The sequence below is a fragment of the Acinonyx jubatus genome, chromosome D3, assembly GCF_027475565.1.
Source record: "Acinonyx jubatus isolate Ajub_Pintada_27869175 chromosome D3, VMU_Ajub_asm_v1.0, whole genome shotgun sequence".
NCBI classification, from domain to species: domain Eukaryota; kingdom Metazoa; phylum Chordata; class Mammalia; order Carnivora; family Felidae; genus Acinonyx; species Acinonyx jubatus.
Window position 1 is genome coordinate 21,830,440 of NC_069392.1, and position 12,107 is coordinate 21,842,546.

The 12,107-nt window shown below is 55.6% G+C and overlaps 1 protein-coding gene across 1 annotated transcript; it reads right to left on the reverse strand.

The window, feature by feature from the left end:
- Positions 1 to 1,083: 1,083 nt before the first annotated feature.
- SLC35E4 (solute carrier family 35 member E4) lies at positions 1,084 to 12,014 on the reverse strand. The gene is made up of 2 exons (XM_015081505.3): positions 6,283 to 12,014; positions 1,084 to 2,043 (listed from the first exon to the last, which is right to left on the reverse strand). The coding sequence occupies exons 1-2, from the start codon at positions 6,899 to 6,901 to the stop codon at positions 1,610 to 1,612; spliced, it is 1,053 nt and encodes a 350-aa protein (XP_014936991.3). The 5' UTR covers positions 6,902 to 12,014; the 3' UTR covers positions 1,084 to 1,609.
- Between the last annotated feature and the right edge of the window lie 93 nt (positions 12,015 to 12,107).

Here is a 12,107-nt window from a genome sequence, read left to right on the forward strand (position 1 = left end):
CCCCCACTAAGCCTTTCTTACCAGTTATTCTAGCAATCCTCACTGCCCACTCCTAATGAAATGACTCTGTGATGCCAAGAGAGACCAAAACAGATCACACTGTGAGAAAGGGTTTTCTGATGGGGGGGGGGGGGGTGTGTGTGCTTTAAACATGACCTTGAGGGAATCTCCTCAATGCAGGATGGTCCTGAGTCTGGTGACAAGCCAGCCCCCCGCCAAGCACAGCTCCAATTCCCCCCTGCCCTATCCCCACAACCACCAAGGGCTGGCTTTGATCTGCCGGGTTTGGGGATGGGGGTGGGATAGGCTCACTCTTCAGCCAAGCATTCCATGGGGACCCAGGAGCCAGGGCAAGGGTGCTACAGGGAGGATCTTGCTATGGCTGTGGGCTCCCTTGAATGGGGGAAGGGTCCTGGGTACCAGTGAGATTCTGCCGAACCAAAGATATCTAATCTGTCCTCTCTGGCCAAGCCTCAGAGCGGAGGCTGGAAATGCCCAGGCTGCACAGGGACAGGGCTGGGCCAGTGGCATCTCTGAGTCACAGGCAGGGTGGGTAGTGAGTGACTCAGCCTAGGCCCACTTCCCCTCCACAAGGCCAGCCGGGTGGAGGCCAGGGCCAGGAAACCCTGTGCCTGTCCTTCCCAGGCCAGGTGCCTGAAGGAAGTCAGCGAGGATGGAAGGTAGAGCCCAAGGAGAAGAGAAGTGAGACAGGAGCCTGGTGAGGCCACAGGGGCCAGACCCCGGGGATCTTATGGTCTGGGGCAGGAAGTTCTGACTTTGTCCCAGAAGCAGTATAGAGCCCCAGAAGGTGTGTGTTTTAGAAAGATCCCTCTGGGGCTACGTGTAAGGTGGAGTGGAGGGGCCAGAGCAGAGCAGGGAGGAAGCTACTGCCACCATCCAGAATATGAGCAATGGTGGCCTGGCCAGTGGAGGGACTTTAGAGAAGGGGGCTAGGTTGGGGACCCAGACAGGCTATGACGGGTAAGGAAGGATGTCCCCGTTTCTGGGTGGGTGGCGGTCGCCAGCAGGCCCAGAGCTCTCCCTGTATTTCCTTGGCTGTAACCCTGAGCAATGACACAGGTATACAAGCAAAAATAGTTTATTTAAGGATGGAAGACCCAAAATTGGGGGGCCCAGGGGTGAGGCTACAGCAGCTGCCTGGAATTGGCATAGATGACCCCAATCCCCAGGGGATCCCAGCAACAAAGAAGCCCTTCCCTGGGCCCCCTAGCTGCCTCCCCCACTTCCTGGAGGAAGGATTGTGCAATCGCCAAGAATCATCATCGTCGTCATCAGAACATGGTGAGGTTTTCCAAATTTTTGGAGTAGTAGTTGATGCTAATCATAATAATCAGTCCGACAAGCACAGTGACTGTGCCAGGTCTGGACCCACCATCCAGTGGTGAGTGAGGTCTGTGATGAGAGGCAGGCAGGGACAGGAGGTGGGTGTCTGGGAATCCCCATGCCAGCTTCCAAGGTGGCCTTTCCAGAAGGCCCCTCTCTCTCCCATGGCCCCAGTAGCTGCCTGCTCTCCACTTTTCCCATGGCCACTGGCCGAGGCTGGATTCAGGCTGGGGCTGTTCCAGGAGCCCACATATTCCCCTAGATGTCATAGACCCTTGCCAGTCTGGTCCCTCCGCCAGAGGCCACGGCGGGCAGCCCAGGAGGCCACGAACTCGCAATTGTGGTAAAGGAACATTCCTGAAAGGGTGAGTGCAATGCCCACATAGCTGAGGGCGCTGAGGCGGCTGCCAAACAGGAGCCGGGACAGGATGAGGTTGCCCGCGACAGTGAGGTTGCCCAGGACATGGACGGTGAGGGCAGAGGTGAGAGCCAGCAGGGAGAAGCTGGCCAAGTTGTAGAGCACGGACAGGAGGCAGCTGATCAGGATGCAGGCCCAGAGGTGGGAGTTGGTGGGAGCGGGCGGCGGTGCCACACCAGCCTCCAGCACCAGGGCCGCGCCCGCCAGCAGGCAGAAGCTGGGCAGCGAGGTGGCGTACAGCAGGGTCACCGCGTCCAGCCTCTCCTCCTGCAGCAGGGCACCTGCAACCAGGACAGCAGCCATCAGCAACCGGAGGCAGACAACCCCCACTTGGCTAATCCGGCATGGCCTCCGGGGCGCATCATTCTGGAAGCCTGCCTCAATCCCTCGGGCAGAATCAGTGGCTCCTGCTCCCTAACATGACGGACAAGAACCCAGTCACACCACCTGGGTTGTGACCTGTATCCACTCCTTACCAGCTGTGACCTCGTACTTAACCTCTGTATCACCTGCAAAGTTCGGTGATAACCACACCTAATACGCAGCATTGTTGTAAAGATTAAAATAGATAACATTTATAAAGCCTTTGTAAGGTAAATGCTCAGTAAATGTAAAAAGATATGATCAATAAACATGAAGCATGGCTCTAAAAAAAATCTTCAGGGGCTCCACAGGCCCTGGAGAAAAATATCCGAGGTTCTTAACCTGCTCAGAAGGTCCTGTGCCAAGGGACGCCGACCCACCTTTCTTGGCCTTAGTCCTTACCACACCCACTACCCCACACCGCAGCTCCCACCACCAAAACAGGGACAGACCAGTAGAAGGTCCCAGCTCCGCCACTGACTAGCCAAAAAAAAAAAAAAAGAGTGTTACAATAATGAATTGTTTGAGTCAAATGGTGGGTTCATTCATTGCTTCATTCACTTATGACCCCTGGGATGACTAAGAACAACAAGAAAGTCATTGTTTGCGCTTGGCTGTCACTCACTGTTTATAACTGATCACTAAGGCTTGTCAAGATGAATCCAGGCCTAAGAGGAAACCTTTTAGTTTTGCAGAGAAGGAGAGGATCCTACCAGCTTGCATACGTGTGATTGTCTGCCTGCATGTGTGTGTGTGTGTGTGTGTGCGTGTGTGCGCACATATGTGTTATTGCCCAGCTGGTTCACAAAGGAAGCAGTGCCCATCACCAAAGTCAGACACTGCTTCAGTGAAATGATAGTATTTGCACGGGCAATGATGTTTTGGGGCCTCCTCCAAGCTTTAGTGGAGAGAGATGAGTAATCGATGGAGGCCCCCCTCCCAGGGCTCTTGGAGCCTCTGTGCATTTTCTGACACACGCTTTCCAAAGAGCTACAAGGGGTGCTTACTCATAGGCTAGAAGAGGAAAACTGTATTTCTCTCTCTCGATTTCATTTTGATGTTTTGGCTTTGTTCTCTAGGCAACAGTTCCTCCAGCGTTTCTAGAAATGAACAGATAATTGAAATGTCTCCTGCTCATTCACTCCAAATTTAGCACCATTACAAGCAGTGTGTGGCTTGTACGTCTAAGGTCCAATCGTTGGAAGGTGTTTAGGGTTTCAGGTGAACTTCACCTCTGTGAGGCAGCCAGGGAGGAAAGTCCTAACCTCCCCCCACCATCCCCAGCCCCTTGTGCCTATTCTACATCCCACCCAGCCCTCTGCCTCCCTTCCCTGCAGCCCAGGGGAAAAAGCAATGATCCTCCACCACAGGCCACTCACCCCACCCAAGCCCCCCCCAAATGCCAGCCTCTCATCCTGCCTCCTTAATGACCTCTCCCCTGTTAGCCCCACCAAACCCTCTATCTCAACCTCTCCTTCTCTAAAGGCATTTTTGTTTCAGCATCTGAACACACCCAGGCTTCTGCCACATTCAGACAAACATGTCCTCTAGACCCTCTGTTCCACTGCCTGCTGGCTTATCCCATTTTTGTTCCTTCACTTGCTGTGTGACATCACACAAGTCACTCTGTGTCTCGTCTCCTCATGTGTGCCTGGGGAAGGTGACAACAGCCCCCTCACTGGAGTGTGTGAGATGCTGAGCTTAGGGACTGGTGCCCAGCAGCAACTGCTCACTATGACAGCTGTCATGATCCCCCACACAGCTCCTGCTGGCTGACACCTGTGCCCTGGCAAGGTCTGCTTCCCACTCCCAGAATGCCCTCCTGCATAGAGTTGGGCACAGTGGGGGCACATAGTGAGGGCTCAGCAAGTGTTTACTACTACTATGATCTTATTTTTATCATCATTGCATGCCTCCTCCCCCAGGTAGCCTCCCCTGGTCTCCCCAGGAGGAAGAAACTGCCCCTGACCACACCTGTGCCCACCTTGGCTCTAGAACTTTTCTCTTGCCATAGTAATCTCTGTTTCTGAGTGCATCTCCCCACCAACCAGAGAGCTCAGGCAGGGATCAGGTCAGGTTGCTCTCTGATGCAGGTGGGTACAGCTAAAAGCAAGTTCAGCAAGCTGCCCCCCCCCCCCACTTTCCAGTCTTTTTGTGAGTGTAGACCCCTGGGCCTGCAACTGGTCCAGGTCGGAAGGAAGCTACTGGCCCTGCCTGTGGCTGCCTGGATGCTCCTCTTCCTGGACTTTCATGCCTACTGCCATGGAGTCTGCTCTCAGGAAAGGAGCTGATATCTGTCATTTACACTCTAGTCTGAATCTGGAACCCCTGGAAGTAGACACCTCCTCTTGTCCAAAACCCAACTCATTTCCTGGCTCCAGTCTGTTTCTCCCCATCCCACCTCTGTTGGTGAGGCCTCCAGCCTCCCAAGCGCCCTCCTTAACACTCTAGGCCATATAGCCTAACCAGCCTGCCAATTATTCTGTCAGAGCCATTAATAACACCACCACCTAAGGAGTACTTGCCCTGTTCCAGGCCTCAGGCCAGGTGTTGGGGACAAGGAGACGCCCAAAACCAGTCCATGCCCACTCAGAGCTCCTGTCTGGGGGGACACAGACAGATAAACCAAGTGGCTACAATACAGGACATTCAGAGTTGTGATAGGGGAAGTAGAAGATGCTGTGGGAGCCTGGAGGAAGCACCCAACCAAGCCACCTCGAGGGCCAGGCAGTTGACACTTGAGAGAGAAGGCTGGCAGCAGCCAAGAAGCAGCCCAATGCCAGGCACCTGCTGTTCCGTGCCCGTGTGCCTGTGGCCTGGGCGAGAAGCACTGGCCTCAGCAGGCATGGCATGGGCCTGGAAGCTGGGGCCTTCCCAGGTAAGGTGGGGGGGCAAGAGGTCAGGTTTCCCATTGCGACTCCTGCCCAGAGCTCAGGCCCGAGCTTAGTCACCAGCTCTCATGTAACTGGGAGGGCAAAAATAGAACTGAGCTTTGGCCATGCCTCAGGGCCCAGTATGGGGACAAGGCCTCCGAGTGCTGGCTCTGAAGATGCCAGGGCAGGGGCTGAGCTCTAACTTCAACTTTCTCTTGCCTTCAGGCTGCCCCAAACCCCAGCCTAGCACCCTTGGAGCCCCCTCTTCCTTCTCCCAGGCTTGGGTCACAGATCTCAGAGCTGGAAGGGAGAGAGAGCAAGAGACCCCTGGGACTCCCAACAACTCCAACCCTCCTCCACTGAACAGATAAGGAGACTGAGGCCCAGATAAGACCCAGATCTGCTGAAGGCTGACCAACAAGTATGAACAAGGGTGTGGCTAGAACCCAGGCCTCCTACCCCAAATGGGCACCTTGCCTTCCCCAGCCTCTCCCTTCAGTTGAGGAAGAGAGAGAGTGAGGACTGTGACTTGGATGCCCCTTGATAAGCCACAGGAAGGCATCCTCCACCATCAGACACAGTGATTTGGCAGGGTCTAGGCCTGGAGCCTCCACTTCACCTTCTCCCAGAGCCCCCTGGCTCCTTTCCTCAGAGGTGAGGTGACCCGGGGCACCTCTAGGTCTCAGTTCCATGGGCTATAAAACAGGGATGAAGGTGGTGGTTGCCATGACAATTCAAGGTCAACACCCAGCATGGGGCCTGTTACACTGCAGCTCCCACTAAATATCACCTCACCTCCCAGATCCCGGCTCAAAGTCTTGCCCTCTTTCTCTCTCCCAGGTCCCCACTATCAGATTCCCCTCTGGGTCCACAGCCTTATACCACATCACTTGGACAGCATGGAGTCTGACTGCCTGGATTCAGATCTTGTCTCTGCTGCTCACTGGCCACATGACCCAGGACAAGTCTCTCTACCTGTCAGTGGGAACAATATTGTGCCTTCCTTAATCAGGGCAGTATGGAGATCCAAAGAGATAAAGGGCTTGAAAAAAACACGAGACACAGATCAACGGCAACTATTATTAAATATCGGTTGGGGTCTAGAGCCTAAGTTTGGGGCCTGGAATTCACTGAGCTGTTGGCCCTTTCTGAGTCTCAGTTTCTGCCTCTTCCAAAGTCATGAACCTCAGTTTCTTCATCTGGAAAATGGGATAACAGCCATGCCCCTCCCAGGACGACCCAGGCCACACAACCACCCCAGTCCCCACCTCCTCAACCACTCACTCTGCTGAATGGACTTGAGGCCACGGAGGCAGGTAGCAGCCAACAGGAAGCCACAGCCAGCAGGAGGTGTCCGGAGCTCACCAGCCAAGCTGCAGGCAGCCCCCAGGCAGAGTGGGCCCATGGCAGCAAATTGTAGCGGGTGGTGGCGACGGCCGAGCAGCAGCGCTGACAGGGCCAGCGTGATCAGTGGTGTAGTAGTGGTGGCCAGTTGTGCCAGGTCTAGGGGCACAGCGCTCAGGCCCACGTTGCCACAGGCCATCGAGGTGCCGAAGGTGAAGCTAAGCAGCAGCACTTGGCGGCGGGTGCGGCTGGGCATGGGGCGCTGTGCCCCCCAGCGGCATGCCAATGCTGCTGCCAGCATGTGCAGCGCTGAGAGCAGGAGGGGCCGCCCGAAGCCATGCACAGTGAAGATCCACTTGTTGAGGCTCGACATGCTGGCTCCTGCCAGCAGCCACACCAGCGCTGCCACTGCCACCCTGACCCGGCCAGGCCGACCAAGGGCCTGGGGAGTGTCGGGGGGCCACTCGGGGGACCCAGCCACCCGAGCACCACTGGCCACTGCCACTGCCTCCGCTGAGGTCATCCTGCCGTCATGGTGCTCCAGTGAGCAGCGACACATCCGTACCAGTGGGTCTGGGGCAGAAGGACAGCTCCCCAGTGACCAGCTCTGGGCCACCAGAGAGTCCCACTCTGGGCCAGGCCTGATCCCAAGTTCCTCGGGTCCTGGGCCCAGTCTCAGACAGGTTAAGGCACTGCTTCTTGTGCCAGGCCTGTGCCAGCCAAGGTCCAGGAGCTATGCTGTATTCCTGGCTCAGGCAGGACAGAACCCAGGTCGTAGCTGCTGGGATGCCAGGCTCTCTGGTGCTCCAGCCTGGCCTAGTAAGCTGCAGGCACCTCTGCTCAGTCCTAGGTGAAGTCTCCACTCTTCTTCCCGCTTTTAAGCCCACTCCACAATTAGATGGAACCCTCGTTCCTTTTTCTCTTTGGTCCAGACCCCGCGACCTAATGCTTGTTCAGGCCGGGCCCAGGCCTGGCAGGGGCGATCCGGGCACACGCTCCCGGTGGTGTCCGGTGGTCGCGGCTCGCTCCCTCCGCCAGTGCGCCCAGGCCCTGCGGCTGGCTGACACACCGGCCCGCGCTCAGGCTGGTGCCAGGCGACGAGCTCGGCTCGGTTAGGCTGCGGCAAGGCCTGTATTTTAGCCCCGGCTCCGGCTCCAGCTCCTGGCGGCTCCGGCTCCCGGCGGCTCGGGCTGCGGCTGCGGCTCCGGCTCCGGCAGCACCTCCCGCCAGGCTTCAGCCCGAGCCGGCGCGGCGGGCGAGGCCCCGAGCTCTAGACCCCGCCTCCACCGCCGCCGCCCGCGCCCCACCCGGAAAGTTGGGGGGAGCCCCCAGCACCGCCCCTGGCCAGGCACCGCCCCCGGAGCCGGGTGGGCGGTCTCGCTCCGCCCCCACGCCGCCTGCTCACAGCCCCTCCTCCATCCTCCAAGAAGTCCTCCCCTCAGCCGAGACCCCCAGCTGGAGTGTTCAGGCTGCCTGTTCCTTACTCCTCCCACCAGTGAGGGATCAGACCCCTTCACACCCAGCGCCAAGGCAAGCCCCCATAGAGACCAACACGAGGCGGGGACAACAGGGTGCCTTTCTGAGGGATCTCAATAAAATCCCCCAGCCTCACAGGAGACTGCACCTTCAAGGACCCCCACCCAGGAACCCCCATTCCAGGACCAGTCTCGGGGCCACACGATCTCTGGCTACAGTTACTCCGTGGGACCTCGGCATCCAGATGAGTTGGACCACCGGGCCCCTTAGGCCCCTCCATAGCCCCTCCCTACTCTCAGCACCTCCTCCCTCTCCCAGCCCAGGGCCGGCCCCTTCTAGGCAGGCGCAAGGAAACTGAATCACCAAGGCCACCGACATTTGTGGAAGCGGGGTGCCAGCCAGCATCTATCCCTAGCCAACAGCCCCTGTCCCGTCCCCTGGGCACTCAGAGCTGACTCATAGCTGGACTTTCTGGGGTCCACCCTCTGCCCCCTAACAGGACAAAGAGCCCTGGGTGGGCTGGGAGTCAGAGCAGCAGCCACTAAGCCCTTGCCCCTGTTTCGGTCTCCGTTTTCCCATCTGAACAACGGATGCTCTCTGAGCTCAGAGTTGGGCAAACAACGCACCCCAGAACAGAACAAGCTGTTTCGGATTCCAGGCTCGACTCTGAGCTCTGAAGTGTGCGCCAAGAACCAAGGTGGAATGAATGTCTGGAGCAGGTAGGTGCCCACTGCCAACTGTGAGCCTCTTTCCTGACGTCCGGCTTCCTTTCCTGCGGAAGCTCCTGCCCACTGGAACACGGCTCAACCTTGGCCTGCTGTCTGACAAGCAAGTCCTGATGACCGCAGCCCTGTTCTGAGGAACAAGATCCCAAAGGGGAACCACTTAGCTCGGTCCGCGGCGCCCCGCCGTGGTCAGACCGCGGGATGACAGCAAGCGTCCCCCAAGCCCCATCACAATCACGGGGCAAGGATTAGTACCGTGTCCTCCCTCGACGCTTGTCCCCAGCTTCACTGGAGGGCTGCTGAATCATACGGTTTCTGGTGGGCCCAGGAATCTGCATTTTTACACTTGCCTCTGGTGATTCTGATGCCTGCTGGAGACTGCAAATAGCTGCTTAATAGCCCAAATTGTAGGCTAAGGGATTTCTAGGTCAAGGACTAAAATAAGGGAGTATTTGGACAGGGTTTCTCTAGGAAGGGTTGTGGGAGAGAAACTGAGCCAGCCAAGGGGGCAACCTCCCTCCTTCTATATTTCCTGAAGAAGAGGAATCAGTGCCACCTAAGAGTTATATTCTTTTTGAGATTCTGTCAGTTTTCCAGTAAGTTTCCTTTAATTAAAAAAATAATAATAATGATTTTAAAGATAGTAAATACCCTGGCCTTCTCAGAGCTGAGCTCCCAGGGAGTGTGGTAAACAGTGTTTACAACTCCTCCAAGACCGCCACAAAGCAGCTCACCTCCTACCTGCCCTGCCTGGTAAGGGATGGGCTATGAGTAATGAAGATTAGTCAAGATAAGGCCTGAGTGGGCCATGGCAGGATAGAGAGAGCTGCCCATGTTGTGGTGGGAGACGAGGCAGCAGCTGAGAGCACAGCCCAAAGCAGGGGTTGTGCAGCCTGAGTGCTGGTGGGGGCATTCAGATTAGTTTTGCATAGGTCCAGAGCCCCAGTTTTTTAACCTGCCTTGACTTGTAGGCAGCAAGATTCTCTATAGAATATTTCCTTGTGCAAAAATGGGAGCAGGGGTTCCTTCCATATCCCTGGGGTCCACCCAAAAGCCCAGAGCAGTCTCTCCTTGCCCACAGACTCCCAAATCCTTTAGATCCAAGTTCTGCCCATGGGGGGCCCAGGGTACTATGGGAAGCAGGTAATTCAGAGAGGGACTCTGGGTGGCACCAGGGGCAGGAGAACCCATTTCTAGCAACTGTGCTACAGAGGCTGTGAGATAGACCTCTCCTCTGGTCACTGCATGTCCCTAGATAAATCACTGCTAGGACCTCAGTTTCCCATCTGTGATATGATTATGATAGGAGAAGACAGGATTCAGTAGGCAGAGAGGAAAAGATTAGGGCCTGAGGTCCCTGTGTGGGGAAAAACACCTATTTTGGAACAATGCTGGGAGTGTCCAGGTTCCTCTTAAGAGTGTAACAGGCCCCAGCTACTCCACCTCAGGTTTCTCTTCTGGAATTTGACAAAAGACCTAAGTATGGCCATTGACCATCCCTCACCACCAATCAGGAATGGACAACCCAGCACCTAGAACTATCAAGCCAAAAAGGGTAGAACTTGGGAAGGAACAAGGGGGAAAGGAAGGGGGAGGGCTGACCAGAACCTTATAAAACAGGGACCCTTGCCTTATAGTCCTCGGGCGTTCACTTTTGAATGTCTCTTCTCTGTAAAGAGAGCTTTCCTATTCTTCTTCCTTTCTAATCTTATATTCTAATAAACTTTTGCCGGCTGTTCATTTTGTGTCCACCTCTTCATTCTTCAAAGCAGTGAGACAACGAATCCTGGGTATTGTGGTAAAAAATCCTGCAACATGATGAGCTGATAAGCATGAACATGCTATGTAAACCCAGGCACCATCGTATAGCTGTGAAAGAGGGGAAGTGGTTTGTCTGGAGGTCTACAGATCTAAGTTAAGGCTAAATACAAACCTGGTCCCCAATCCCCAGGGAGGGCCTCTGTTTATCTCTGTTTATCTCTTATGGTGGGGCCCTGCACCAGACATGATTGTGCTCTCACACACACCCCTTCTCAGGGGACCAGCAGATTGTGCCAGACTAGACACCTAGCCCAGAATCCACAGGTGGGCTGGGCTGGGCAGACCCCTCTCCAGGCTATGGAACATGGGCTGAGAAAATGAGAGGGGGCTGGGAAATTGAACTGGAAAGTGACAAAGCCACTGCTAGGGCCACATTCAGAAGAAGCTGACTGAGGGGGAAGATACAGAGAGTAGGGAGCATTAGCAGAGCTGAAGGAACCTTGAGCCCCAACTTCTGTTTCTCTACCACCCTTGGCTGCCCCTGAGTTGGTGAGCTGGGCTTTTTCAGCAAATAGGCTTTGATTTGAGCAGGACTGAGTAGTCCCTGCTCCTCAGAGCCAAACACATCCTTGACTACAATAATCCCTTTGGAAGGGGTAGATCACACCTACTACATATGCCCTTGAAAGCCCGTGCAGGGGGCTCTCCCTAGCCTGGCCTGAGACCTGCCACTGCCAGCTGGTGAGGAGGCAGGAGGGTGGTACAGTGGCAAGTGCCCGAGGGCTGGCATCAATGGCTCTGACACCTCCAGACTATGTGACCTAAGGCAAGCCTCAGGCCTCTCTGAGTCTCCACCCTTCTTTGTCAGGATTATAAAACCAAGGAGCACAGAGCAGGTTCTGAAGCCTCTGAGAAGTGCTCCTGATGGTGACTAAGGTGGGGCAAGGGAACAAGCACTCTGGGGTTCTGGGCACATACATTTCACCTTCAAAGCAGGCTGCATATCTTCATTTGGCTTTCTGGTACTTTGACGTTTGTTTCAATATAAGAATTTTTAAATCGCCTACTTCCCCTTCCAATCCAGATGCTAAATATTTGAAACTGGAGCCCTAGGAAGAGGCATATATGTAATATGCAGGTTTGATAACTTTGTAGCGCTGTAGCTCAGAAAGCCCCTCTGAGACAAGCCCCCTTCCTAACCTCGGTGAGGTGGGGCATGTGGGGTGCCTCCTTGGCCTGAACCCCACTTCCTGAGGTTCCCAAGGTCAGCTCGGGGTTCAGGGCCCTCCCACTAACAGGCAAGGTTCTGGGGCCTGGCTGCTGGGGGCTGGGGTGGTACCCTGACTGTGTGTTGGGCAAAGCAGAAGCGAGAGCCCAAGCTCTAGGGTCCTGGGCCTCAGGTTGCCTTTGGGTTCTGCCATATAGTCATAACAACCATGGGAACCCCCAACTTTCAGTGTTTGAGTGAAAGAGCCAGGAGGCCACCCCAGGCCAGGTCTGTCTCCTAAGGCACGTCCCCTGCCTGACATTGTGGGTGAGTCACATGTCCTCTTTGAGTACCAATTTCCTTAACTGTAAGGCAGAGATGGAAACAAAAATATCCACAACCTCAGAGTCATGCAAGAAAGTGTCTAGCAAGTACATGCTCCCTAAACAGGAATCACCTTTGCTACAGCCTGCATCACTCCCCCAGCACCCAGGAGAAGGCTCACCCACCTTCCTTTGCTCCCCTGCAGGTACCTCTTCCTTCTGTGTTCCAGCCCCCGGCACTCACTCGCCAACTTGAGGCATCAGGATGCTGGG